This window comes from Chrysemys picta, chromosome 10 (assembly GCF_011386835.1).
Source record: "Chrysemys picta bellii isolate R12L10 chromosome 10, ASM1138683v2, whole genome shotgun sequence".
In the NCBI taxonomy this organism is placed as follows: Eukaryota; Metazoa; Chordata; order Testudines; family Emydidae; genus Chrysemys; species Chrysemys picta.
The window spans coordinates 822668-847084 of record NC_088800.1 but is presented as its reverse complement, the minus strand read 5'-3'; the positions used below and the strand labels follow the sequence as shown (position 1 = coordinate 847084).

The 24417-nt window shown below is 62.2% G+C and overlaps 2 protein-coding genes across 2 annotated transcripts; both read right to left on the bottom strand.

The window, feature by feature from the left end:
- Positions 1-20: 20 nt before the first annotated feature.
- UNC45A (unc-45 myosin chaperone A) lies at positions 21-10073 on the bottom strand. Its single transcript, XM_005300650.4, has 20 exons — positions 9979-10073; positions 9306-9464; positions 8451-8487; positions 8188-8363; positions 7936-8028; positions 7288-7455; positions 6505-6673; positions 5452-5622; positions 5172-5343; positions 4616-4916; positions 4164-4258; positions 3826-3967; positions 3506-3646; positions 3208-3335; positions 2890-2956; positions 2469-2582; positions 2097-2212; positions 1851-1968; positions 1607-1762; positions 21-1116 (listed from the first exon to the last, which is right to left on the bottom strand). Exons 1-20 carry the CDS (start codon positions 9988-9990, stop codon positions 856-858), a joined length of 2796 nt encoding a protein of 931 aa, XP_005300707.2. The 5' UTR covers positions 9991-10073; the 3' UTR covers positions 21-855.
- A 2064-nt stretch (positions 10074-12137) lies between these two features.
- On the bottom strand, positions 12138-20268 carry LOC101953926 (protein shisa-like-1). The gene is made up of 3 exons (XM_008170523.3): positions 20082-20268; positions 17429-17642; positions 12138-12978 (listed from the first exon to the last, which is right to left on the bottom strand). The coding sequence occupies exons 1-3, from the start codon at positions 20146-20148 to the stop codon at positions 12276-12278; spliced, it is 984 nt and encodes a 327-aa protein (XP_008168745.2). The 5' UTR covers positions 20149-20268; the 3' UTR covers positions 12138-12275.
- Positions 20269-24417: the final 4149 nt, after the last annotated feature.

Here is a 24417-nt window from a genome sequence, read left to right as displayed (position 1 = left end):
ACGGGGCTCAGCGCTTGTGGTAAGAGGCAGGTTTTCCTTTATCACCGGGATCCCATACAGTACAGGAGCAGCAGTAAATACAGTGAGCGGGAGGTGTCCATCCCCCAGTCAACAGACAGACAGGGCAGCCCCAGCAAGGGGGCCAGCTATGGCTCCTTTACAAGGCCTTCAGCAGCACCCGCGCTCCGGGTTGCTCCAGCCACTCAGAGCCACCTCTACACCCCTGAACAGCAGCTGCATTCAGCCACCCACCGCCTGAGGGGAGCCGCAGGACAGCACAGACTGAGGGTACTGCCCCTCCAGCCCAGGCACCGCATCACCCCATCACCACAGAGCCGCTGTGATTGAAGGCTGCCCTCCCCCCCGGCCTGGCGCAGAGCTGTGAGGAGGAGAGAGACGTGTTAGGCACAAGAAGAGGTGTGCAGGTGCAAAGGGGCCATAGGCAGGGTCTGGCCCCCAGCACAGCATCCAGGTGCACTGGCAGCACCCGGCTGAGTGTCTTGCTCAGGCAGGCAGAGAAGCACAGGGTGCAGCAGGACGTGGAGGGCGGCAGCGAGCTCCCAGCAGAGTGTGTGAGGGGAGGCTGCCAGCTCCAGGCTAGACGAGGGGGGGGATGCAGAGGAGAGCACTGCAGAGCACCCTGGGTCTAGCACCCACAGACAGGCCCCGCCTCACCCCAGCAGCATACACTCAGAGGTTAAGACAAGATACAACAGGCAAGTTCAGCCCACACTCCCGTCTCTCCCAGGGGCTCCAGCCTCCGAGGGCAGCGTGTCTTTCCCTAGCCGCAGCTGGGGGTGTTACAAGCCCAGAGCAGTGCGCACAGAGGAAGGAGAGCCCAGCCAGGGTGGCCAGTCACTCTCCGTTCACGTTGGGTTTGATCAGCCCCCAGGCCACGGCCTGCGCCAGGCACTCCTTGGCAGCTTGGGCCACACGGGGCTTGTCGCACTCCTTGGCGAGTACGGACAGGATCTCCAGCATCTCACTCTCCATGAGCTTGGCTGCAATCTCCCGGTCTGCCGCCATCATGTTCAGCACGATCACAGCGCCACGGTGCTGCAGCTCCACATTGGAACTGAGCAGCAGGGCCTGCAGGATCTCCAGCCAGTGAGCCGTCTGCGGGGAGACAGGGAGACGGGCCCTGAGCCCCTGTCTGGGCACAGAACTCCAGCACACCCTGGCTACTCTCGGACCAGAGACCCCTGCCCCGAGTCCTGCTTCCTGGACAGACCAGCTGCTGCTGCCCCCCTCCCCCTTACACTGGGCAAATGGAGCTGGCTGCCTGCCACAGTCGGGACATGATGCTCTGCCCTGCACACGTGCTGGCTCCCCATGCAGCACCCCCACCTGCCCGAGGGCCCCAGCACAGGCCCAGCCAGGAGGCCACTAGACTGGGTCACCCTTCCAGCACTCACTGCAAAGTCACAAGATCCCACCTTCCATACCCCCCACCTCCACAAAGCCAGCTGCCTCTGGGGTGGAACATGCTGCTGCAGACCTGCTTGTGCCACCCCCAGCGTAGCGCAGCGGGGGAAGGAGTCGGAGCAGGACAGAGCGCGTCTGTCCCTCACGTGTCAGTGTAAGGGAGGGGCGGAGGCATTCTCACCACTTGGGTGATCTTCCCACAGATCTGGGGCAGCAGTGAGGTCAGCATGGCCAAGGTGCCGGAGGCTGCTCGCCGCAGCTTCTCGTCGTCCTCCCCACTGTACAGAACCAGCAGCTTCAGCCGGTCGCTGCCCTCGGCCAGGAAGAGCTCCTGCACCTGCAACCCAGAGCCAGACAGGGGAGTGCTCTCCCGCCAGAGGGCAGGCCCCTGCCCCAGCCCCATGCCCTGCCCACCCGGCCCTCACCTCTGTGCTCATGGCCATGTTGCACATACACTCGGTGGCCGCCAGGCGGAGCAGCTCGTGCTCCTCAAACATGTAGCCCTCAATCATGGGCACCGCTTTCTCCTTCAGGATCTTCTGCCTGCAACAAGGCACAAGTAAGCGCCCTGCCCTCACCCAGGGCCGACGGTGGCTTTAGCGCTGGGTGAGAGGGTCTCCTAGCAGCAGGGACCCGCCTTTGATTGCCAGGCGCAATGCAGCTCCTCCTACCTCAGCCTCTCGCTGATCCCGGCCAGGTTGGTTAACGCCATCAGCCCCTCAAAGTTCTCCAGGCCCGTGCGGTGCAGGTGCAGGAGACTCACCAGGGGTCTGACCACCTCGTAGATCTAGGGTGCAAGGCAGCAGTCAGAGGGGCTCAGGCCGTTTGCAGAACCCCCAGACACCCCACGTTGCAGAGACTCCCCTGCAGAGGCAGCAGACCCAGCACCAAGAGCAGTTCAGACTCAGCCGACATGAGACCCCCCAGCATGAGGAAAGTCCCAGGGGAAAACTGCCTGGTGTGGGCTGCTGGGCGCAGCTCATGGGCCCCCCTGTGGGGCAGCCCCTCCGCCCCCAGAACAGCACACGCCAGGCTGCACTGACCCTCTCTCCGGGGAACGCCATCTCGGGGTTGGAGGTGATGGTGATCTTCGCCAGTGCCTGTGCTGCCTTGGCCTGCCCCACCTCGGTACCCTCCAGGGACAGCGGGATGAGTGCCTGCGGGGGGCAGGAGTGTCAGTACCAGAGCCAGGGCCCAGCAGCCCTCCCAACACCCAGCTCGCCCGCAGAGCACGCAAGGAAAGCGGCTCCTCCCCCCCCCGGGCCCTAGTGAGAGCCCTGCCAAGCAGGGACACCCCAGCCCAGGGACTTGGCCAGGTCCACATGCTTAGGGCCTTTGGCAGAACCCCCCAACCCCCGCAGGGCCATTCGCTTCCCTCTCCCCTTGTGCTATGCACCCAGCCCATGGGGGGGGTGGCGCTGTAGAGAGACTGGAGGGGCGAAGCTGGGTGCCCTGGCATCTCACCTTTCCCCCTCCCTGGGCCACCACGCTGCCTCTGTCTGCTGCTTCCTCCACCACGGCCAGGAACACCCTGGGGGCAAAGAGTGACCAGCGGCAGTCAGCACAAGCACGGCTGGGGAGGGTGTGAGCGCCCGGCCCCCTTGCCAGGTGCAGATCCATGCTCATACCCTGGGGCGCCTTCAGTGGGACCCTGCAGCTCCCCGCACTGGGCGGGACCCCACAGCACCCTGCCTCCCATGCACAGGGGAACCCAGAACCCATCGTCCTGCTGGGCACGTGGCTCAGAGGGCCGGCCAGCCCCCCCCGCGGGCACAGCCTCACCTGGAGATCAGCTCCCGGCAGGAGTTGGTCGGCGCCGGGTTCTCACTCTTCACCATGCAGGTGAGAGCTGACACCACGCCAGCAGCCAGCAGTTTGTGCACCCGCCGCCTCACGCAGCCTGGCTCGTCCTGTGCAGGGAATGACAGAATCCTATGCAGCGCACACAAGGCCCCGCCTCCCCCAGGCTCCCTCCCTGCTGACACCCATCAGCCCCTTCCTCCCAGGGGCCCAGCACAACACAGCACTGCTCCGGCAGGAGGCAGAAATCCCTTGGGTGCAGCCCAGCCCCGCTCCTGACCTTGGGGTGCTGCTCTGGGACGTGCTGCTTGGCGTACTTGGCCAGCTCCAGCATCTGGGGGTCTGGCTCCTCGTGGTCGTAGCTGTTGGTGCAGTTCACCAGCGTCGAGGCCACTGCGAACAGCACACTCCTGTCCTCTGACTGCAGGGAACAGCGGGAGGGTCAGCAAAGTGTGGGCTGCACGTGGGACTCGCCGCTAGGCCGGCAGGCACCACGGAGCAATCGACTGCAAGCGGCTCCCGGTTCCGCCCCACTGTCCCCCTCCCACCTGCTACCCTGACACCGACACAGCCCCCCTCACCCGCCCCCAGCAGCAGCACCTTGGCCAGCTGGAACATGGCCTGCACAGCTGCCTTGTCCTCCACAAACTCCTCCTTGACATCCGCGTCGAAGGTGAGGTAGGCCAGGCCCTCCACCGCCCAGCGCCGCGTGCTCGCGTCGATCGCCTCGTTACACAGCCACCTGGGGAGGGGAGCAGCCATGAGCCTGCGCCGGCACCCCGTTGCAGCATGGGGGCTGGGTGGTACAGGAGTCGCCTGGACACCCCCCTGGCACCCGACCGCAGATGCTCCCCTACCCCTGGGACCCCACTCCACGCCCGGACGTCCCCGTCTACCAGACCCCGCCCCACCCCCCAGACACTGCCCCAGGCCCTCACTTGCGACACTGCTTGGCCAGTTTCAGGGTGGAGCCTTCGGCAAACTGCTTCATGCTGAAATCGGTGCCTCCGGCAGAGCCCAGCTTGCAGAGTCCCTGCAGCAAAGAACAGCACATCAGGCCAGCCCCTCCCTGCCCCGAAGCATCTCTGGCAGCCCCCAGCCCCTCAGCATGCCTGGGGGGGACCCTGCCAATGGGAATCCCCACCCCCCTGGGCTGGACACAAACATCAGCCCAAGGTAGGGTGACCAGATTACACAAACAAAAGATCAGGACACATGGCGTCCCGCCCATACATCCGTCGGGAGGCGGGACAAACGACTGAGTATCGGGACTTCAGCAGGCCTGCATTGCGCCCCGCCGCTGCACACGCAGCCCCTGAGAGCACATCTCCCCCGTGCCCAGAGGCAGCCACCCAGCCTCCAGGGACAGCCCCCTCGCTGGGCTCCTCACCACCAAGGCCCGGATGCGGATGCTGTCCTTCCCGCTGCACTTATAGATGTTCTTGAGCAGGGTCACCCCGTTGGCCGTGATGAAAGACGCCCGCTTGGCCTTGTCAGCGGCATGGATCAGAGCCTCCACGGCCACCAGCTGGTCGACCTCCCGCACGGAGGCGCACAGAGCCAGCACGCTCTCCATGATCCCCTCCAGCTCCAGCACCTGGTTCCCAGCCTCCGAGGGACCCTGCAGCAGGCACGACACCGTCTGGATGGCACGGAGCTTCCCAGCCAACCCATGCCCCTCAAACCAGCTCCTGGAGGGGAAGAGCAGCAAGAAAGGCTAACCCTGCCCGGGGGCATCAGCCGTAGCCCCCACCCGCCCTGCAGGCACGGCACCAGCACAGGCCCAGCTCCATCCGTCCCACCCCCAGCCCCTTTCCTCCTTGAGCTGCCGACCCCTGGCAGACACGGACCTCAGAGCAGGGACATTCCTGCCAGCGGTCAGGGAACGGCCTGGCCGAGGAGAGCTGGCGCCCAGGCTGTGCCCAGGACCCGGGGCCGCTCCTCACCTGACATAGTCTTCGCACAGCCGGTGGAAGTTCTCTCTCTCGGCGTCGCACTTCAGGTCATTGTAGAGCTTGCTGAGCAGGACGGCGGCGCTCATCCGGCTGTTCTCCGTCGCAGGCAGGCTGCCGGGGGCCTCACACACCGTGCCCCCCACCTCCAGGATCTTCTTTAGGCCTGCAAGGGCAGGGTGCTCAGACGCTGCCCTCAGGGAGCAGGCGACCCAGGCCGCGCGCAGGAGCTGGGAGGGGCATGGCAGAACCGACGGTACCGAGCGGCTCTTACCCTGGTCGATGACCCAGAGGGTCAGGCTGTTGTTGGGCTCCCGCAGGGATTTCCGCGGCACCACTTTGATGAGGAGGTTGAGGCTGTTGTCGTGGCCGTGGGCTGAGGTCCCCTCCCGGGTCAGCATTTCCAAGAGGTGCCCGATCAGCAGCTTCAGCTCCTTCGAGGGATCTGGCAGACAGCAAACGCAGAGACCGTCAGAGACCCCCCAGCCAGCCCCTCACAGGCAGCTGGGAGCACAGCGTGGGGCTGGCTGAGGAGGCTCCCTAGCAGTGGGGCCAGCCTTGCGGAGGCGCGGCTTGGCTCCATGGCAGGAAATGGTGAGATGAGGCACGGAGCCCAGGGTACCCCAGTCACAGCCCCAGGTGTCCCACACGGGCCCCTTCTCCATCCCTCCCATCTAGGGTGACCAGACGTCCCAGTTTTATCGGGACTGTCCCGATATTTACTTGTTTGTCCCGCGTCCCGACGGATGTTCGGTCGGGACACAAATTGTCCCAATATTTTGCACTCCGGCGCACAGGCAGAGGGGGCTTGCGCACCATCCCCACCCCAGCTCTGCCCCCTCCCTCCCCAAATTCCCGCCCTTGCCCTGCCCCCAGCCCCACCCCCTCACTGCCCCATTGGATCCGTCCCCAAATCCCCGCCCCTTCCCCAAGCACACAGCATTCCTCCTCCTCACCCCTCCCTCCCAGGCTTGCGCTAATCAGCTGTATGGCGGCGCAAGAGCTGGAGGAGGGCGGGGTGTGGCACTGCCGTTGGGTGCTCAGCCCCCACCAATTTTTCCTATGCTCCGGCTTTTCTTTCTTTTTTTTTCCCTCTCTGCCAGCACCCCGCCCCCCAGCGTCCAGATATTTCACATCTCTCATCTGGTCACCCTACTCCCATCACACAATGGACGCCCACGAAGTTGCCTGGCACCAGGGGAACTCCAGAGAGGCTTGTGCCAGGCGACCCACCACCTGCCACTGGAAATCCAGGGGCGCAGGGTAAGGTCTGGCCAGGACATGGCCTCTGGCACCTGCCGCTGAGCAGAGAGAAGGGGTCACTCACCCAGCACAAGGGCTTCCTCCTTGCCGCGGAAGTCCCTCTGCAGCCCCTCCTTCAGCGCGTCGAACATGACCTGCAGCAGGTTACAGGCCGCCAGAGACACCTGCTCGTGCTCCACTCCCAGCATGGCCGAGACACGTGGCGCCTCCAGCTCCGCGAGGATGGCCATGGTCTGTGAGCACAGGGGAGCAGCCTGCTAGAAGATCGCTGAGAAGCCCCAAGCCCGCCCAGCCCTGCCCCTTCACCACACACTAGGCCCCAGCAAGTCCCCGCTGCCCTGTCCAGATACCCAGCAGTACCTGCCTGGGCCAGGGGCCCGCACCCCCAAACGCTCTCGGGCGAGCAGAGGGAAGGGAGAGCTCTCGCCAGCTAGACAGCAGGGTGGGGACAGACGAGCACAGCAGCCTGGGAGCTGGCCCTGCGGGAGACGGGCTGCAGAGTCAGCGCCACAGGAGAGCGAGGCAGGAAGAGGCTCCACGCTGGGGTGGCCAGGCTGTGCTGGGCAGCCCCCCCTTGCTGCAGTCCTTGATCCCAGCTACAGAGGTGGAGTCGGGCAGGCGGCTCTCTCCCAGCACAGCCCACGCAGGCAGACGGAGCCCCAGCCAGGCCAGGGCAGGCAGCAGTGGCCCCGGTTACCGCGCCGCTCCGCAGCGTCAGTAACTGCAGGCAGCAACCCCCAGGGTGAGTCTCCCACCAGCACTCCCTGCACCCAATGCGCTGGGCGCGTGCGGGATACGCATCTGCATGGGGCAGTGGCCCCAAGCCGTGGGAGAAGCCCACACTTACCCGTGACCGGTGCCCAGAGCACAGGCCAGCCAGGGTGCGCAGAGCTGCCAGCATCGCATCCTCTCTGCCCGTGTCCAGCATGCGCAGCAGCAGCCGCACGCCATCGCTCTGGAAGATCTTCTCCGCCCCGGCCTCTTCCCGGGCCAGCACAATCAGGTTCTGCGCTGCCTGGGAGACAGGAGTCGTGTGCAGGTTGACAAGCGGGGCTGGGCACAGCCAGGGAAGGAGCCCAGGGAGCAAGGAACCTCACTGGCACCAGCAGGCAGGACACCAAGGGGTCCCGGGTGGGATCACTGCCCGGGCAGCCAGCGAGAGGCGCCCCCTTGTCTTCCAGCAGCTCAGACCTGCCAAGCCAGAGTCTCCTGCAGCATGAACACGAGTCCCCATGCCCAGAGCCACAACGGCCTGTCTCCCCGCCCCACAGCTCACGCCTTCCGCCTGGGGACTGGAAGCCCCCCACCCCCATCAGCGCCTGCCCAGCTACTCCAGCTCCCCCGACAGCCCCTCCTCCCCCACCATAATTCCCCCCAGCACCTGCCCAGCCGCTCCAGCTCCACCCCCAGACAGCCCCCCCCACCCCCACCACATTCCCTCCCCGGGTCACAGCCAGCTCCCACCCCCAGCCCTGTGCCTGCTCAGAGCTGGTACCTTCTGTTTTTTGTCTGTGTCTGTTTCTTTGGGGTCCAGTAAGATCTGAAACATCTGCTCTACTTTGGAGTCCGTGCAGGACATGAGCTTCATCTGAGACAGACGGAGGGACAGGTTAGCGACGGCCTCTATCACCCTGCAGCGGGAGTCTCGGCCTGGGCCACGAGGCTGGGAGCACAAGGCCTCTCAGAGACCGGCAGTGTTGGGAACATTAACCCTCCAGAGCCCTGGCCCTGCTCCGCTGGCGCTCACCTTCTCCTGCATGCTGCTCCCCAGGTCGTGCAATGCCTCCTGGAAGGCCTTGTTCCTGGGCTCCAGGCTCACACATCTGCGCAGGTCGTAGACTGCCTGGTCCAAGCGGCCCAGCTTCTGCAGCGCCTGGCTGCGGCGGAACAGCGCCTTCACGTCATGGCCATCGGCTTCGATGGCTGAGCAGAGACCAGAGCACAGTCAGAGGGGGTCTTTGGGCCAGCTCCCCTACACCCAGCTGACCGACAACCCCAGCCCTGCCGTACCTTTAGACGCATCAGCTTCTGCGTTGGCATAATCTTCCTGCAAAGAAGGGAGGCAGGTGAGAGAGGCGGGTCACCATGGTGTGAGAAGCAAAGGACTGCCAGGCTGGGTCCCACTGGCTCGCAGGCCTGTCATGGACACGGGAGGTGACAGAAGCCCAGATCAGAGGAGGAGAGCCTGACCTGTCCACAGCGGGAGGTTCCAGGATTTTTGGATATCACTGAGCAGATGTTGCCCAGGAGTTGCTATGGCAACAGACAGGTCCCCAGCTGCTCAGCCCATCCTGGCCCAGGCATCCCTCAGCAGACCAGAGCAGACCAGTGCCCTGGGCCCTGCTGGCCTCACAATGCAGGAACTCCCACTGCCATGATCCCCCCTTCCCCTGGCTCGAAACACGGGGCTTCACGCCAGTCCCTGGCTGGGTTCGCACTTGTCACAGCCCAGCTGGCACAGGTGCCAGGGCGATGGCACTGGGCAAATGCTCACTAGCCCTTCGAGCGCAGGAGGGAGCCCTGAGAACCAGAGCAAGGACGAGGCCAGCGGCTCGGGGGATGGGAAAAGGTCCCCGTTATCGACCGGTCCAGGTCTCACCCTGCACCCATCACTCCACCACCCAAGTGCCTTTTGTTCACCGCTGATGCTGACTTGCCAAGAGAACCTGGGCAAGGTGCCCTTCCCCCCGCACCCGCTTGCCCGGGGGCCACCGCCTGGGCGGGGGCAGGAGGTGCTGCTAACACCCAGCCCAACTCAGGCGGGGGGGGCGGGGGGGGCAGGCAGCTAGGCCGGTCAGTGGCCTCAGGCTGGCAGTGCAGCGGGCGGGTCACGGACACCCCCCCCCCCCAGGGCCCCGCGCTCACCAGCTTCAGGTGGCAGGCGGCCCGGTTGCGGTGCAGGACGGCGCGCTCCGGGGGCCCCGCGCACAGCGCCAGGGCGCGCGTGTAGACGGCCAGCGCCGCCGCGTAGTCCCCGGCCTGGAAGAGCCGGTTCCCCTCCTGCCGCAGCTGCCCCGCCGCCCCCTGGGGAAAGAGACCGTCAGAGGGGCCGGAGCCCCCCCCTCCCCCGGGACCCTCACCCCGCCCCGGGAGCCGGGACCCCCCGTCCGTCCGTCCTCCCATCCCGAGAGCCGGGACCCACCATCCGCCCGCCCCGGGAACGCCCCCCCGTCCGTCCGGCCCCCAAACCCCGAGAGCCGGGGACCCCCCACCCCGGGACCCTCACCCCGCCCCGAGAGCCGGGACCCCCCGTCCGCCCGCCCGGCCCCCAAACCCCGAGAGCCGGGACCTCCACCCCCCCGGGACCCTCACCCCGCCCCCAGGAGCCGGGACCGCCCCCGTCCGTCCGTCCTCCCGTCCCTCGGCCCCCCCGCCCCAAGAACCCCCCCACCCCTCCGGGACCCTCACCCCGTCCCGAGAACCGGGACCCACCATCCGCCCGCCCCGGGAACGCCTCCCGTCCGTCCGGCCCCCAAACCCCGAGAGCCGGGACCTCCACCCCCCCGGGAGCCGGGCCCCCCCGCCCCGGGTCACTCACGGCCCCCTCCATGCTGAGTCCAAACGCCGAATCGGCCGCTCCTTCCACGCAGCGATTCGCCCCGCCCCCCGCTCACCCCAGCCCCGCCCCGCGCGGCGCAATGACGCCATCTGCCAGCGCCCCCAGTCGGCCTCGCTAGGACGCCGCTGGCGCGGAGGCCGGAATCACGTGATGGGCACAGGGCTGGGGCGGGGCTTAACCTGCGGGGTCTGGAACCCCGCCCCGCGCGGCACCGCCCGTTGACTCTGGAACCTAACGATGACCACGTGCCTGTCCAGGGGCCGGGCCGCCGCTGCACAGCAGGGGGAGCCGAGCGTGCAGGCCCTCCACCCAACGCGGAGCTGAAGGGGTTTCTGGGCCCCCAGCCAAGGAAGCTAGTTGGGCTCCTGCGGGCAGCTGTGCCCCAGGGAGGTGCCCAGGGGGATGATGGGAAATCAGCAGGAGTCGCTGCAGGGCTCACTAGGGTTGCCAACTTTTTAATTGCACAAAACCGAACACCCCTCCGCCAAGGCCCTGCCCCCTCTCCGAGTCTCCACCGGCACTCGCTCCGTCCACCCTCCCGCTGTCGCTCTCCCCCACCCTCACTCAGTTTCACTGGGCTGAGGCAGGGGCTTGGGGTGATGGTGGCGGGGGGATGCGGGCTCCGGCTGGGGGTGCGGGCTCTGGGTGGGGCCGGGGATGAGAGGTTTTGGGTGCAGGAGGGGGCTGGGGCAGGGTGTTGTGGGGATGCGGGCTCTGGCTGGGGGGGTGGGCTGTGGGGTGGGGCCAAGGATGAGGAGTTTGGGGTATAGGAGGGGGCTCAGGGCTGGGCGGGGGTTGGGGGTGCAGGGTCCTGGTGGTGCTTACTGTGGATCGTGGGAAACGGCCGCCAGACCCTGCAGACCCTAGACGCATTGGCATGGGCGGCCAGGGAGGCACCGCGCGCTGCCCTCGTGCCCGCAGCCACTGCCCCCGCAGCTCCCATTGGTCACGGTTCCTGGCCAATGGGAGCTGTGGACTTGGCCCTCGGGGCGGGGGCCGCACACGTAGCCTCCCTGGCGCCCATGCCCACATGTCTAGGGTCTGCAGGGTGTGGGCCACTTCCGGGAGCTGTGCGGAGCTAGAGCAGGCAGGGAGCCTGCCTTAGCCCCGGGTCCCCACTGCGCCACTGCCTGGACTTTTAATGGCCCAGTTGGTGGTGCCAACCGGAGCTGCCAGGGTCCGTTTTTGACCGGGCGTTCTGGCTGAAATCTGGATGCCTGGCAACCCTGGGGCTCAGGCGGGTGGCGCTGGTTGGCTGGACCCGGGGCAGATATCAGGCTCCAGTTCCAATTTGCCATGTGGCTAAGTCCCCAAGTTGCACAACTTGGCGGCAGCCAGACCTGCAGCCCGTTCGCCACAGACCCAGCAGCTGGGATCAGGAGCAGACGCTGCAGAGGTGACCAGGTGGGATGGTGCCAAAGAGGGGAGGGCCACACCCACAGCTGTGCAGTGAGCATTCACTCAGGCAATGCAGGAGTGTACACGCGCACACCCGCACATGTCCACATCCCTCCACATGCACACCCACACCCAAATACATACATATACCCATGCGCACACACCTCTACACGTCCATGCCCCACAGCCCACACATCCCCTCACACCGACACGTGTCCACACCCCTCACACCCACATGTGCACACCCCACAGGAGCACACCCCACACACCCACGCACACACCCACACGTGCACACCCCACACACGCACACACCCCACATGTCCACACCCCACACGTGCACTCCACACACACACACACCCATGCTGATGCCTATCGCACATAACCCTGTGAACCCTCCCATGCTCCCTTGAACAGGTGCGCAGCAGCTGGGCTGGCCACGGAGGAGCAAGGACCCCGCCCGCAGCCCTCGGTGCCCAGGGTGGGGATCGAGGCACAACCAGCAATAAAAGGGAACTGACGAGTGTGACCAGCTGTGAATGAGGAGCTGCAGGCAGCCCCAGGGACCCTGAGCACAGATGAAGAGGGCAAGGGCCAGGAGACCCCAGCCCTGCCCCGCTTGTGTCATCATGTGGCTCCACCCCCTACACACACCGCAGGGTTCCTCTCTCCCCAGAGGTCACATCCCAGACAGAGCACTCGGGGACAGGGCTTGGCCTGTCAAGCAGCTTAGGCACTTTATAAGGGCCAGGCCAGGCCAAACCGTGCGAGGCTGAGGCGTGGGCTCGCTTTATCGCAGTGGCAGCGCGACAGGCTCTGCTAACAGTGTCTCTGTAATACCTACAGCCGACACGCCCTCTGCCCCAAGCGTCACCCCGCAGTCACTGCGGTCCCGGCTCTTCACACTTGCTGTCCTGGCTGGTCTGGGCCGTGGGCAGCTCCTGCCGCTGGGTCCCTCCTCGCGCCGGGCCGGGCCGTGGGCAGCTCCGAGCCAGGCCATGGGCAGCTCCAGGCTGGGCCGTGGGCAGCTCCTGCTGCTGGGTCCCTCCTCGCGCCGGGCCAGGCCGTGGGCAGCTCCGGGCCGGGCCGTGGGCAGCTCCTGCTGCTGGGTCCCTCCTCGCGCCGGGCCGGGCCGTGGGCAGCTCCGGGCCAGGCCGTGGGCAGCTCCGGGCCGGGCCGTGGGCAGCTCCAGGCTGGGCCGTGGGCAGCTCCTGCTGCTGGGTCCCTCCTCGCGCCGGGCCGGGCCGTGGGCAGCTCCGGGCCAGGCCGTGGGCAGCTCCAGGCTGGGCCGTGGGCAGCTCCTGCTGCTGGGTCCCTCCTTGTGCTGGGCCGGGCCGTGGGCAGCTCCGGGCCGGGCCGTGGGCATCTCCGGACTGGGCCGTGGGCAGCTCCTGCCGCTGGGTCCCTCCTCGCGCCGGGCCGGGCCGTGGGAAGGAGCTGGCCAGGCGCTTGCCCAGGCGACTGCTGCTCAAGAGGCTGTAGAAGCGGCGCTGGTTGAGTCTGCAGAAGTGCAGGAAGTCGAGGCTCATGAGCGTGAGGATGAGGAGGCCGTAGAGCCCCACAGCCAGCAGGGGCAGTGGGTTCCTGAGGGGAAGGTACAAGGCAACAGCTGTGTTACACTGGGCACAATACTGCTACAACGGGGTGGTTCCACTGTCCCGGGGGAACCCAGCTGCCAGGCGGTGTCCCCCACTGGGCACTATTGGGTGCGCCCAGGCAGCCCTGTCCTACTTGAATATCTTCCCCAGCTCGATGCCAGGGGGCGTCGTCCCACTCCTGGGGAGCCCGGTGCTGCTAGGGAAATGTATGGACCATGGTGCTCAGCGGAGGCGCTACTCATGGACACCTTGCAAATGGAGAGTCGCTGCTTTGCAGCTGCTGCTGGAAAACTGGGCTGGGCATGAGTCGCTAATGCCCGTTAACGAGCTCTGGCCACTTGAGTGGATTAGAGAGGCATGATTGTCCTTTACAACATAAGAACAGCCACACTGGGTCAGGCCAATGATCCATCGAGCCCAGTATCTTCCGGCAGTGGCCGACGCCAGATGCTTCAGAGGGAATGAACAGAACAGGGCAGGTACCAAGTGATCCATCCCCTGGTGTTGGAGAGAAGGCTTTGGATTCTTCGACCATGGGATGGTGTTTCAAGAAGGAGGAGTGCTAGGCAGAGACGGGCTCCACCTAACGAAGAGAGGGAAGAGCATCTTCGCCAGCAGGCTGGCTAACCTAGTGAGGAGGGCTTTAAACTAGGTTCACCGGGGGAAGGAGACCAAAGCCCTGAGGTAAGTGGAGAAATGGGATACCGGGAGGAAGCACGAGCAGGAGAGCACAAGACGGGAGGACTCCTGTCTCAGACTGAGAAAGCGGGAGAATCAGCGAGTTATCTTAAGTGTCTATACACAAATGCAAGAAGCCTGGGAAACAAGCAGGGAGAACTGGAAGTCCTGGCACAGTCAGGGAACTATGATGTGATTGGAATAACAGAGACTTGGTGGGATAACTCACATGACTGGAGTACTGTCATGGATGGATATAAACTGTTCAGGAAGGACAGGCAGGGCAGAAAATGTGGGGGAGTTGCGTTGTATGTAAGAGAGGAATATGACTGCTCAGAGCTCCGGTATGAAACTGCAGAAAAACCTGAGAGTCTCTGGATTAAGTTGAGAAGTGTGAGCAACAAGGGTGATGTTGTTGTGGGAGTCTGCTATAGACCACCAGACCAGGGGGATGAGGTGGACGAGGCTTTCTTCCGGCAACTAGCAGAAGTTGCTAGATCGCAGACCCTGGTTCTCATGGGAGACTTTAATCACCCTGATATCTGCTGGGAGAGCAATACAGCGGTGCACAGACAATCCAGGAAGTTTTTGGAAAGTGGAGGGGACAATTTCCTGGTGCAAGTGCTGGAGGAACCAACTAGGCACAGAGCTCTTCTAGACCTGCTGCTCACAAACCGGGAAGAATTAGTAGGGGAAGCAAAAGTGGATGGGAACCTGGGAGGCAGTGACCATGAGATGGTCAAGTTCAGGGTCCTGACACAAGGAAGAAAGGAGAGCAGCAGAATACGGACTCTGGACTTCAGAAAAGCAGACTTTGACTCCCTCAGGGAACAGATGGGCAGGATCCCCTGGGAGAATAACATGAGGGGGAAAGGAGTCCAGGAGAGCTGGCTGTATTTTAAAGAATCCTTATTGAGGTCGCAGGAAAAAACCATCCCGATGTGTAGAAAGAACAGTAAATATGGCAGGCGACCAGCTTGGCTAAACAGTGAAATCCTTGCTGATCTTAAACGCAAAAAAGAAGCTTACAAGAAGTGGAAGATTGGACAAATGACTAAGGAGGAGTATAAAAATATAGCTCAGGCATGCAGGAGTGAAATCAGGAAGGCCAAATCACACTTGGAGTTGCAGCTAGCAAGAGATGTTAAGAGTAACAAGAAGGGTTTCTTCAGGTATGTTAGCAACAAGAAGAAAGTCAAGGAAAGTGTGGGCCCCTTACTGAATGAGGGAGGCAACCTAGTAACAGAGGATGTGGAAAAAGCTAATGTACTCGATGATTTTTTTGCCTCTGTCTTCACGAACAAGGTCAGAGCCCAGACTGCTGCACTGGGCAGCACAGTATGGGGAGAAGGTGACCAGCCCTCTGTGGAGAAAGAAGTGGTTCGGGACTATTTAGAAAAACTGGATGAGCACAAGTCCATGGGGCCGGATGCGCTGCATCCAAGGGTGCTAAAGGAGTTGGTGGATGTGATTGCAGCGCCATTGGCCATTATCTTTGAAAACTCATGGCGATCGGGGGAGGTCCCGGATGACTGGAAAAAGGCTAATGTAGTGCCCATCTTTTAAAAAGGGAAGGAGGAGGATCCGGGGAACTACAGGCCAGTCAACCTCACCTCAGTCCCTGGAAAAATCATGGAGCAGGTCCTCAAGGAATCAATTCTGAAGCACTTAGAGGAGAGGAAAGTGATCAGGAACAGTCAGCATGGATTCTCCAAGGGCAAGTCATGCCTGACTAACCTAATTGCCTTCTATGAGGAGATAACTGGGTCTGTGGATGAGGGGAAAGCAGTGGATGTGTTATTCCTTGACTTTAGCAAAGCTTTTGATACGGTCTCCCACAGTAGTCTTGCCAGCAAGTTAAAGAAGTATGGGCTGGATGAATGGACTATAAGGTGGATAGAAAGCTGGCTAGATCGTCGGGCTCAACGGGTAGTGATCAATGGCTCCATGTCTAGTTGGCAGCTGGTTTCAAGTGGAGTGCCCCAGGGGTCGGTCCTGGGGCCGGTTTTGTTCAATATCTTCATTAATGATCTGGAGGATGGTGTGGACTGCACTCTCAGCAAGTTTGCAGATGACACTAAACTGGGAGGAGTGGTAGATACGCTGGAGGGTAGGGACAGGATACACAGGGACCTAGACAAATTAGAGGATTGGGCCAAAAGAAACCTAATGAGGTTCAACAAGGACAAGTGCAGAGTCCTGCACTTAGGACGGAAGAATCCCATGCACTGCTACAGACTAGGGACCGAGTGGCTAGGCAGCAGTTCTGCAGAAAAGGACCTAGGGGTCACAGTGGACGAGAAGCTGGATATGAGTCGACAGTGTGCCCTTGTTGCCAAGAAGGCTAACGGCATTCTGGGCTGTATAAGTCGGGGCATTGCCAGCAGATCGAGGGACGTGATCGTTCCCCTCTATTGGACATTGGTGTGGCCTCATCTGGAGTACTGTGTCCAGTTTTGGGCCCCACACTACAAGGAGGATGTGGAAAAATTGGAAAGAGTCCAGCAGAGGGCAACAAAAATGATTAGGGGGCTGGAGCACATGACTTATGAGGAGAGGCTGAGGGAACTGGGATTGTTTAGTCTGCAGAAGAGAAGAATGAGGGGGGATTTGATAGCTGCTTTCAACTACCTGAAAGGGGGTTCCAAAGAGGATGGATCTAGACTGTTCTCAGTGGTGGCAGATGACAGAACAAGGAGTAATGGTCTCAAGTTGCAGTGGGGGAGGTTTAGGTTGGATATTAGGAAACACTTGTTCACTAGGAGGGTGGTGAAGCACTGGAATGCGTTACCTAGGGAGGTGGTGGAGTCTCCTTCCTTGGAGGTTTTTAAGGCCCGGCTTGACAAAGCCCTGGCTGGGATGATTTAGTTGGGGTTGGTCCTGCTTTGAGTAGGGGGTTGGACTAGACACCTCCTGAGGTCCCTTCCAACCCTGATATTCTATGATCCATCTAGCCCCAGCTTCGGGCTGTCAGAGGTTTAGGGACATCCAGAGTACGGGGTGCATCCCTGACTGTCTTGGCTAATAGCCATTGATGGAATAGCCATAAGGTCCTGCAGGAACTTCTCTAGTTCTTTTTTGGACCCTGTTATATAGTCTTGGCCTTCACAACGTCCCTGGCAAGGAGTTCCACAGGCTGACTGTGCGTTGTGTGAAGAAATACTTCCTTTTGTTTGTTTTAAACCTGCTGCCTATTAATTTAATGGGTGACCCCTAGTTCTTGTGTTATGAGAAGGAGTAAATAACACTTCCTTGTTTACTTTCTCCACACCAGTCATGATTTTACAGACCTCTATCAGATCCCCCCTTAGTCGTCTCTTTTCCAAGCCGAATAATCCCAGTCTTTTCAATCTCTCCTCGTACAGAAGCTGTTCCATTCTCCTAATCATTGTTGTTGCCCTTCTTTGAACCTTTTCCAATTCTAATGTATCTGTCCAGACCTGCACGCAGTATTCCAGGTGTGGGCGTAACAGGGATTTATATAGTGTCGATGCAGCTTCGTGCCTGTCACAGCACGTCTATCTGGGGCTTCTCTGACTCATGTCAGACCAGCTCGTGGGGCGTGCTGCTCTGCCGTTCCCGAGAGCCCCAGTCCACATGCAGTGTTCTGTGCTCATGCTGCCCTGTGCGTGGTGCAGGGCCACGAGTCATGCCGGGCTTGCTGCTCCAGAAGGGGGTGTGCACATGGCTGGCTTTAGAACCTGAAGCCGTCCCTCCCCTCCCCCAAGTGCAGGCCCAGACCAGGCACTGCTGCTTACCTGAGTCTGGCTGGGGTGGGCATGTTGGACAGATTGACCCTCCTCAGGCTCTCAAACTCCATCTGGGGGCAGCAGGATTTGAGGGCGTGGTCTCCATGGCGGCAGCAGTACCTGTGTGCAGGGGGGTCAGTGAGGCGTGGGCAGTAGAAGCCGGAGTGGTAGCGCCCATCAGGGCTGGGATATCCCTCGCAGAGCTGCAGGTTACGGGCTGAGGCTGCAAGGGGAAGTCGCAGCCAAAGAGACTATTTAGAACATGAGCCAAGTACAAGAGTTTGGCCTACTGCACAGTCACAGCAGAGAACAGCCTACAACTGCTACCAGCTGATGGAGTCCCTCCCACCCCCCACTTAGCTCAGGTGGGGAAGGCCCATGCTCATAGACCTTTGTGGGAGGCGAGACACTGAACAGGGCCAGCCCAGCCCCAGGGGACCCCAGGGTGACCTCATCCTCAACACCACCAATAGGAGAACCCTGCTCTGACTGGCTGAAGCTTCCCAGGGCTCTGGGGGGATGGGCTGGGGAGAGCCCTCCTGGGTGCCCGGAGCTCCTCCAGGGGATGGCCAGGAAGTGGCTACAGCTGGGCTCCGAGCCGGGCTTGGCCTGGGCAGCTCACTGAGTCCTGTCCCACGATCCGACCTAGCCTGGGACCCACCATGCACAGGGACCCCACCCCGTGGCCCTCAGGCTCTGGGCTGCGCAAGCCGGGGCAACTTCTCGCCCATGTACACTGGCTAGAGGGGTTTTCTTCAGGCTCATGAGCCAAGGGGGCCGGTCGGTGGCTTCTTGTGGGCACCCTAGTGTTGGCCGTGGTAGGGCAGGGTGCTCACCCCACGGGCTGTGACCCCGATTGCCCAGCACAGCAGGGGTGTCCAAGGGCCCGAAGCACCAAACCAGGCTGGCTCCATCTCACAGTGCCCTGCCCTGGCGCTGCACCCCCAGCACGGCTGGCATGCAGAGTGGCAATGCTGGCAGGGTGCCCGCCCGATACGCTGACCACAAAGGGCCTAGAAGCAAGGACAGCTGGTGCCACTGTCAGCGCTCTCCCCAGTGATGAGGGTTTGGCGGGGGGCAAAGGAGACTGCCCACGTGGAGGGGGCGGGGCGGTGTCCTATGGTAATCTGTGAGCAGGCTGGAGAAGCGTGTTGAGGACAGCCGTGCAGCAGGAGAAATGTGGCCCAGGCTCACACCCAGCTGAGCACAGTCCCCAGCCCTGCCACACCCCACGGAACAGTGCACCACCCCTGGACACGCTCCGACACGCCTACAGGAGAGACCCCAGGGCAGTGCCCCGGCCTGCACCAACCCCTTGGGGCCAGACGCACACTCGCCCTGGGAATGAGCAGTGTGAATAGCGCTGTGCTGCAGCAGAGACGTAGCAGGGAGGAACAGGAGTACTTGTGGCACCTTAGAGACTAACAAATTTATTAGAGCATAAGCTTTCGTGGGCTACAGCCCACTTCTTCGGTAGCAGGGCTGGAGTCAGAGCAGTTTGGGGAGCTGACCAGGGTGCCGCGTCTGTGCCGAGGGGGCTGGGGAGCTGAGGGGGCAATGTGCCCATGCCAAGGGGGTTGGGGAACCAAGGGGTGCCCTACCCGTGCCAAGGGGGTTGGGGAGCTGAGGGCACTGTTCCCATGCCAAGGGGGTTGGGGAGCCATGGGGGTGCCCTACCTGTGCTGAGGGGGCTGGGGAGCTGAAGGGGCAATGTGCCCATGCCAAGGGGGTTGGGGAGCTGAGGGCACTCTGTCCATGCCGAGGGGGTTGGGAGCTCAGGGGGTGCCCCACCTGTGCCGAGGGGGTTGGGGAACCAAGGGGTGCTCTACCTGTGCCGAGGGGGTTGGGGAGCTGAGGGGGTGCCCCACCCGTGCCGAGGGGGCTGGGGAACTGAGGGGGCAATGTGCCCATGCCAAGGGGGTTGTGGAGCCATGGGGGTGCCCTACCCGTGCCAAGGGGGTTGGGGAGCTGAGGGCACTGTTCCCATGCTGAGGGGGTTGGGGAACCAAGGGGTGCCCTACCTGTGCCGAGGGGGTTGGGGAGCTGAGGGCACTGTTCCCATACCAAGGGGGTTGGGGACCCAAGGGGTGCCCTACCTGTGCCCAGGGGGTTGGGGAACCAAGGGGTGCCCTACCTGTGCCGAGGGGGTTGGGGAGCTGAGGGCACTGTTCCCATACCAAGGGGGTTGGGGACCCAAGGGGTGCCCTACCTGTGCCCAGGGGGTTGGGGAACCAAGGGGTGCCCTACCTGTGCCGAGGGGGTTGGGGAGCTGAGGGCACTGTTCCCATGCCAAGGGGGTTGGGGAGCCAAGGGGTGCCCTACCTGTGCCGAGGGGGTTGGGAAACCAAGGGGTGCCCTACCTGTGCCGAGGGGGTTGGGGAGCTGAGGGCACTGTTCCCATGCCAAGGGGGTTGGGGAGCTAAGGGGTGCCCTACCTGTGCCGAGGGGGTTGGGGAACCAAGGGGTGCCCTACCTGTGCCGAGGGGATTAGGGAGCTGAGGGCACTGTTCCCATGCCAAGGGGGTTGGGGAGCCAAGGGGTGCCCTACCTGTGCCGAGGGGGTTGGGGAATGAAGGGGTGCCCTACCTGTGCCGAGGGGATTAGGGAGCTGAGGGCACTGTTTCCATGCCGAGGGGGTTGGGGAGCTCAGGGGGTGCCCTACCTGTGCCGAGGAAGCTGGTAGGCAGCGTGGTGCAGAGGAGGCCACCCAGCAGGAGTCTGTGCAGCATCTTCTCGTCTGCTCCTTGGGCAGAGGCAGCTCAGGCTCCAGTCTGAGGAAACAGAAACCACGGCCCCTCCTGCCCCCGCCTCCATCTCGGGCCCAGCAAGCGCCTCTCCCTCACACAGCCATTAAGACTTCCCCACATGAGCCTTCTGCACTTACTGCCCAGCTCCACTGGGACCCGGCTGAGCCAGGGAGGCGGGCACATCACTAATGAGCCTCTCTGGGAGCCAGTGCCCGATGGGGCAGGAGGCTGCAGGCACTTTTGAGGCTGGCGCTGGCATTCCTGAGCCCCACTTGTCAGCCAGGAAAGTGGGTGCTGGTGACTCCCCCAGGCAGGGTCATTACCCTGCTGGGTGTTAGGGCCGGGGCAGTGGCTCCCTGGGGAGAGAGGATCTAGGGTGCGGGCTGAGCAGGCTGGAGAGAGGAGCCTTGGAGCAGCCCAGCCTGGGCAGAAGGGCTGAGCTGTTCTTTGGTTGGGAGGTTTTGTTCATAAAGCCAAACCTGGGGGTGACGGGGGTTCTGACTCTGTGCGGGAGCGGAAGGTGGCTCTGGCTGGAGAGCAGGTGGGGAAGGGCACACAGAGGAGTAGGGAATACGCCCCGCTGCGCCAGCACGAGTCCAACCGCACCCAGCTCTGGGTGGTGAGGCTGGCATGGGGCGGCCGTGCTCCTGCCTAGGGTGAGAGGCCCCTTGTCTAACCCCCCATGGGGCAGAGGCGTGGCCTGGGGAATGGCAACACAGCGGGGTGGGGGGAACCGGGGGGGGGGCAGTGACAAGATGGCCTCTCAGAAGAACTCTGCCAAGTGGGGCAGAGGGAGAACCAGCCCAGCCCAGCCACGGCCTGCCAGAAGCACTCTCCTGCCCTGCCCCCGCCCAGCAGCAGGGCCTTGGGCCCCCGCCAGAGGCTCCATTAGTGGTTGTTCAGAAGCCAGAGCCGTTAATTGCTGCACTTACAGGCGCCCTGCGGATGGGGGGGAGGGTCAGCCCCTTCCTCCTGCCGGCTCGTCACCGCCCTCCCCACCCACAGAGCAGCCAGCCCGGGAACGCCCTGCACACGAGCTGCCAGGATCCCTGTCACCTGTCCATGCACGCCCCAGACGAGCCTCCCGCGGCGGCAGCCTGCCCCCGGCTGCCAGCAGAGACCTGCCAGGTCTGTTCCAGACACCAGCGCTGCCGTGAGCCGCCGTTCCCCTCTGCCCTCCTGCTCCAGGCTCTCTGCAGACTCAGGCAGGCCTCCTGCCCTGGTTACCGGGGCCCTGTCTGGGAGGTTTTCCCACGCCATGGGGCTAGAGCTCTTCGTTAGGGGGCAGCTCCGATTCTGGAGCACAAGCCTGAGCCTGGCATTGTACCCAGGACCATCCCATACCCCAAGGCCACTGCCCAGCCCCATCACTGAGCTCCCATCCCACGGCCTTCGGTTTGGTACGTGCCAGGTCTCCTGGTGCTCCAAGCTCACAGCCCTGGGACAAGGGGCCTCTGGCGAGCAGCTCGCAAGGTGTATTGCCAGTGCGTGGGGCTCGGCTTGGCAGGGACGGGGTCCAACCGGAGGGGGCAGCTGCTGCGGGGAAGGCCTTGCCACTGGCTGTTCCGGGGCACTGAGGACAGGAGCCAGCCCTGCTGTGTGCCAAGAGCAGAGACAAAGAAGGCAGAGCACAGCCTCCTGCGTGCCCCATGGGCAGGCACCTGTGCTCAGCACCAGCAGAGGCAGCTGTGGGCACCCCCTGCCCCACCCCCTCCTTGCAGTAATTAGCCCTGGGGGAGGCCAGGGCAGTCCCACAGCCCCAGTGCCGCACGGTGTAATGACCCTGGCCCCATAGCAACCAGAGATGCTCCGGAGGGCATCCAGCAGGGGCCAGGAGCTGTGGCGGGGGCATGGCTGCCAGGAGCCACATTCAGAGCCATTCCCACGGCCCCGCAGCCAGGCCAGGGGAGCAGCAGTGACGGGCAGCGAGATTGCTAGCCTGGAGCAGCTTGCTCCTTGGCACTGGCTGCCTCTGGGGGAGGCACAGGAGCCTGCCCTGACCAGCCATCCCCCAGCCCTGGGTACAGCCACTGGGCTTGGCCCCCGCCCTGCAGGAGGAGCCAGGTCGCTTCTTTGTACTGTTCTCATTCTCCATAGAAACATCGGATTCTTTTTTAACCCTACCCAGCTCTTAATCTAGTGGCAGTGAGTTCCACAGACTACATGTGCATTCTCTACAGTATTCCCTTTTGCTGTCTGTCAATTCCCTTGGGTGCCCCGTGGTATCTGTGCTGTGACCAGGGGAAAGTGCAGCGGCTGCTCTCCCTCCCCTCCCGGTCTCTACTACCCCTCTTTAACACACCTCAGCTTTGTCTGTTTCTGCTCCGTCCCTCCGAGGCAGCTGCCAGGGAAAACAGGTCGACAAGGCAGGCACTATAATGCTCTGCCAGCTAGGGGCTGTCAGCCTGGCCGTGGCATTTAGTGGAACTGGAGTTTGGGTCTCAAATCGAGATGGACAGTTGGTTAGAGGGCAGACTGCACCGCTTCCTGGGGGGCACAGTCTGGCCAGACAGCTCAGCCCGAGGGAGAATGGGGCCCGGAACGAGGGGCAGGGAGAGAAGTGTGACGTTAGGAGTGTGATATAGTATCTAATTGAAAGGTGACAGGGCCAGAAAGAGTTAGTTAACTCCCAGACTGACCTGACCCATGGCCAAACTTTAGCGACTGGTTAGGAAGATCTGTAAATGAATAGAGCTTTGAAATGCAGCCGGGGTTGTAAAAGGTAGAAGGGGAGGTGTTTGTTCAGGTCTTGTGATGTAAGCAAACAAGTCTCGTCTATTGCTACAGCTTTGATTCAAAGATCAAAAAAGGAATATTAACATTTAGGCAGACACTTGAGTGTAGTATTATTGTCTCTATGTCTCTTTGAAGGTTGTGGTAACCTGAATCTGAACTGTTCAATGGATAAATAATCCTGTGCTAATTGCCAGGATGTTTGGGAGAAGGAAAGTTAAGCCTATTGTTTTCTCAGGTGAAAAGGCTGCTGGAAATGTATAAAAACCCTGGGACATGATCCTGCTTCATCTCAGATCTGCTTTGGGTTTCAAGAAGGGGAAACCCTAAGCCATAAGAATTGAGTCTGACTGGACTGAACTGACTGGAGTCACCCTGAATATGGACATTGGACTCTAACCTCTGGACTATTTCTAAAAGGACTTTTGGCAACTACAAACTCATCTCTGCTATGTATCTGAACCTCAAGAATTGAATTCAAGTCTGTCTATTGATCTTTTAACCAACACTCTCTCTCTTTTCTTTTTAAATAAATTTTAGTTTAATGAATAAGAATTGGCTATAGCGTGTATTGTGGGTAAGATCTAAGTTATAATTGAACCTGGGTGTGTGGCTGACCCTTTGGGGTTGGAAGAACCTTTTCTTTTATATGATGAGATAAGATTTTCAGTAATCATCATCATATCTGACAGGTGTGTCTGGATGGAGGCCGGAGGCGGGGCACTTTAAGGGAACTGCGTTGGTTGGACTCTGAGTAACCAGTGAGGTAACACAGAAGTTGTTTTGTGCTGGTTGGTAAATCTAAGCATTGGAATAACACCAGCGTTTGGGGGTTTGTCTGCCCCGTTCTGTTTGCAGTTCACCCTGATTGAGTGACGTCAGCTGGCTCCCACGGGCAGCATCGTCACAAGGGGTCTAGTAAAGAATCCGCCAACCCTCCCCTTTCCAACCTTCCCCCACTGCTCGGAACAGCCTGGGACAGTGGGGGGAACCACTCAGTCCTCAGTGCCCCCTGCTGGGCCAGGACTGCATGGGCCTGGGCGGGGGGGAGGGGCACTCGCTCCTAGCACCCCCTGCTGGGCGGGGGCCAGAGGGGACTCAGATGGGGGAGGGGCACTCGCGCCTAGCACCCCCTGCTGGGCGGGGGCCGGAGGGGATTCAGATGGGGGAGGGGCACTCACTCCTAGCACCCCCTGCTGGGCGGGGGCCGGAGGGGACTCAGATGGGGGAGGGGCACTCACTCCTAGCACCCCCTGCTGGGTGGGGCTGCAGGCTTGGGGGCGGGGGCTAGAGAAGCCACCCTCCCTGACGCTGTGGGCTCAGTCAATAGAAACTGTGGGCGCAGGAAATGAAAGGGGGGGCATCCCATCAGCTGAAGGGAAGGGGGCGGAGGCTGCCTCCTGCAGGCCCAGAACCAGCACCCCCGGCCCTGGGATCTTACCGCCCCCCCTCGGCCCGGGTCAGGGCCCTCCCCACACGCTGGAACTAGCAGCAAGAGGCACAAACAGACACAAGGCG

What these genes read in the sequence shown, in the direction of transcription:
- UNC45A (XM_005300650.4), bottom strand. An exon ending in GGAGCAGCATGCAGGAGAAG is followed by an intron (nt 8,029 to 8,187) that starts GTGAGCGCCAGC and finishes CGTCTGTCTCAG; the next exon opens with ATGAAGCTCATGTCCTGCAC. An exon ending in GGGATCAGCGAGAGGCTGAG is followed by an intron (nt 1,969 to 2,096) that starts GTAGGAGGAGCT and finishes GCCTTGTTGCAG; the next exon opens with GCAGAAGATCCTGAAGGAGA.
- LOC101953926 (XM_008170523.3), bottom strand. Translation starts at nt 20,148, where the DNA reads ATGCTGCACAGACTCCTGCTGGGTGGCCTCCTCTGCACCACGCTGCCT. An exon ending in TACCAGCTTCCTCGGCACAG is followed by an intron (nt 17,643 to 20,081) that starts GTAGGGCACCCC and finishes TTCCCCTTGCAG; the next exon opens with CCTCAGCCCGTAACCTGCAG. An exon ending in CCCACCCCAGCCAGACTCAG is followed by an intron (nt 12,979 to 17,428) that starts GTAAGCAGCAGT and finishes CCTTCCCCTCAG; the next exon opens with GAACCCACTGCCCCTGCTGG.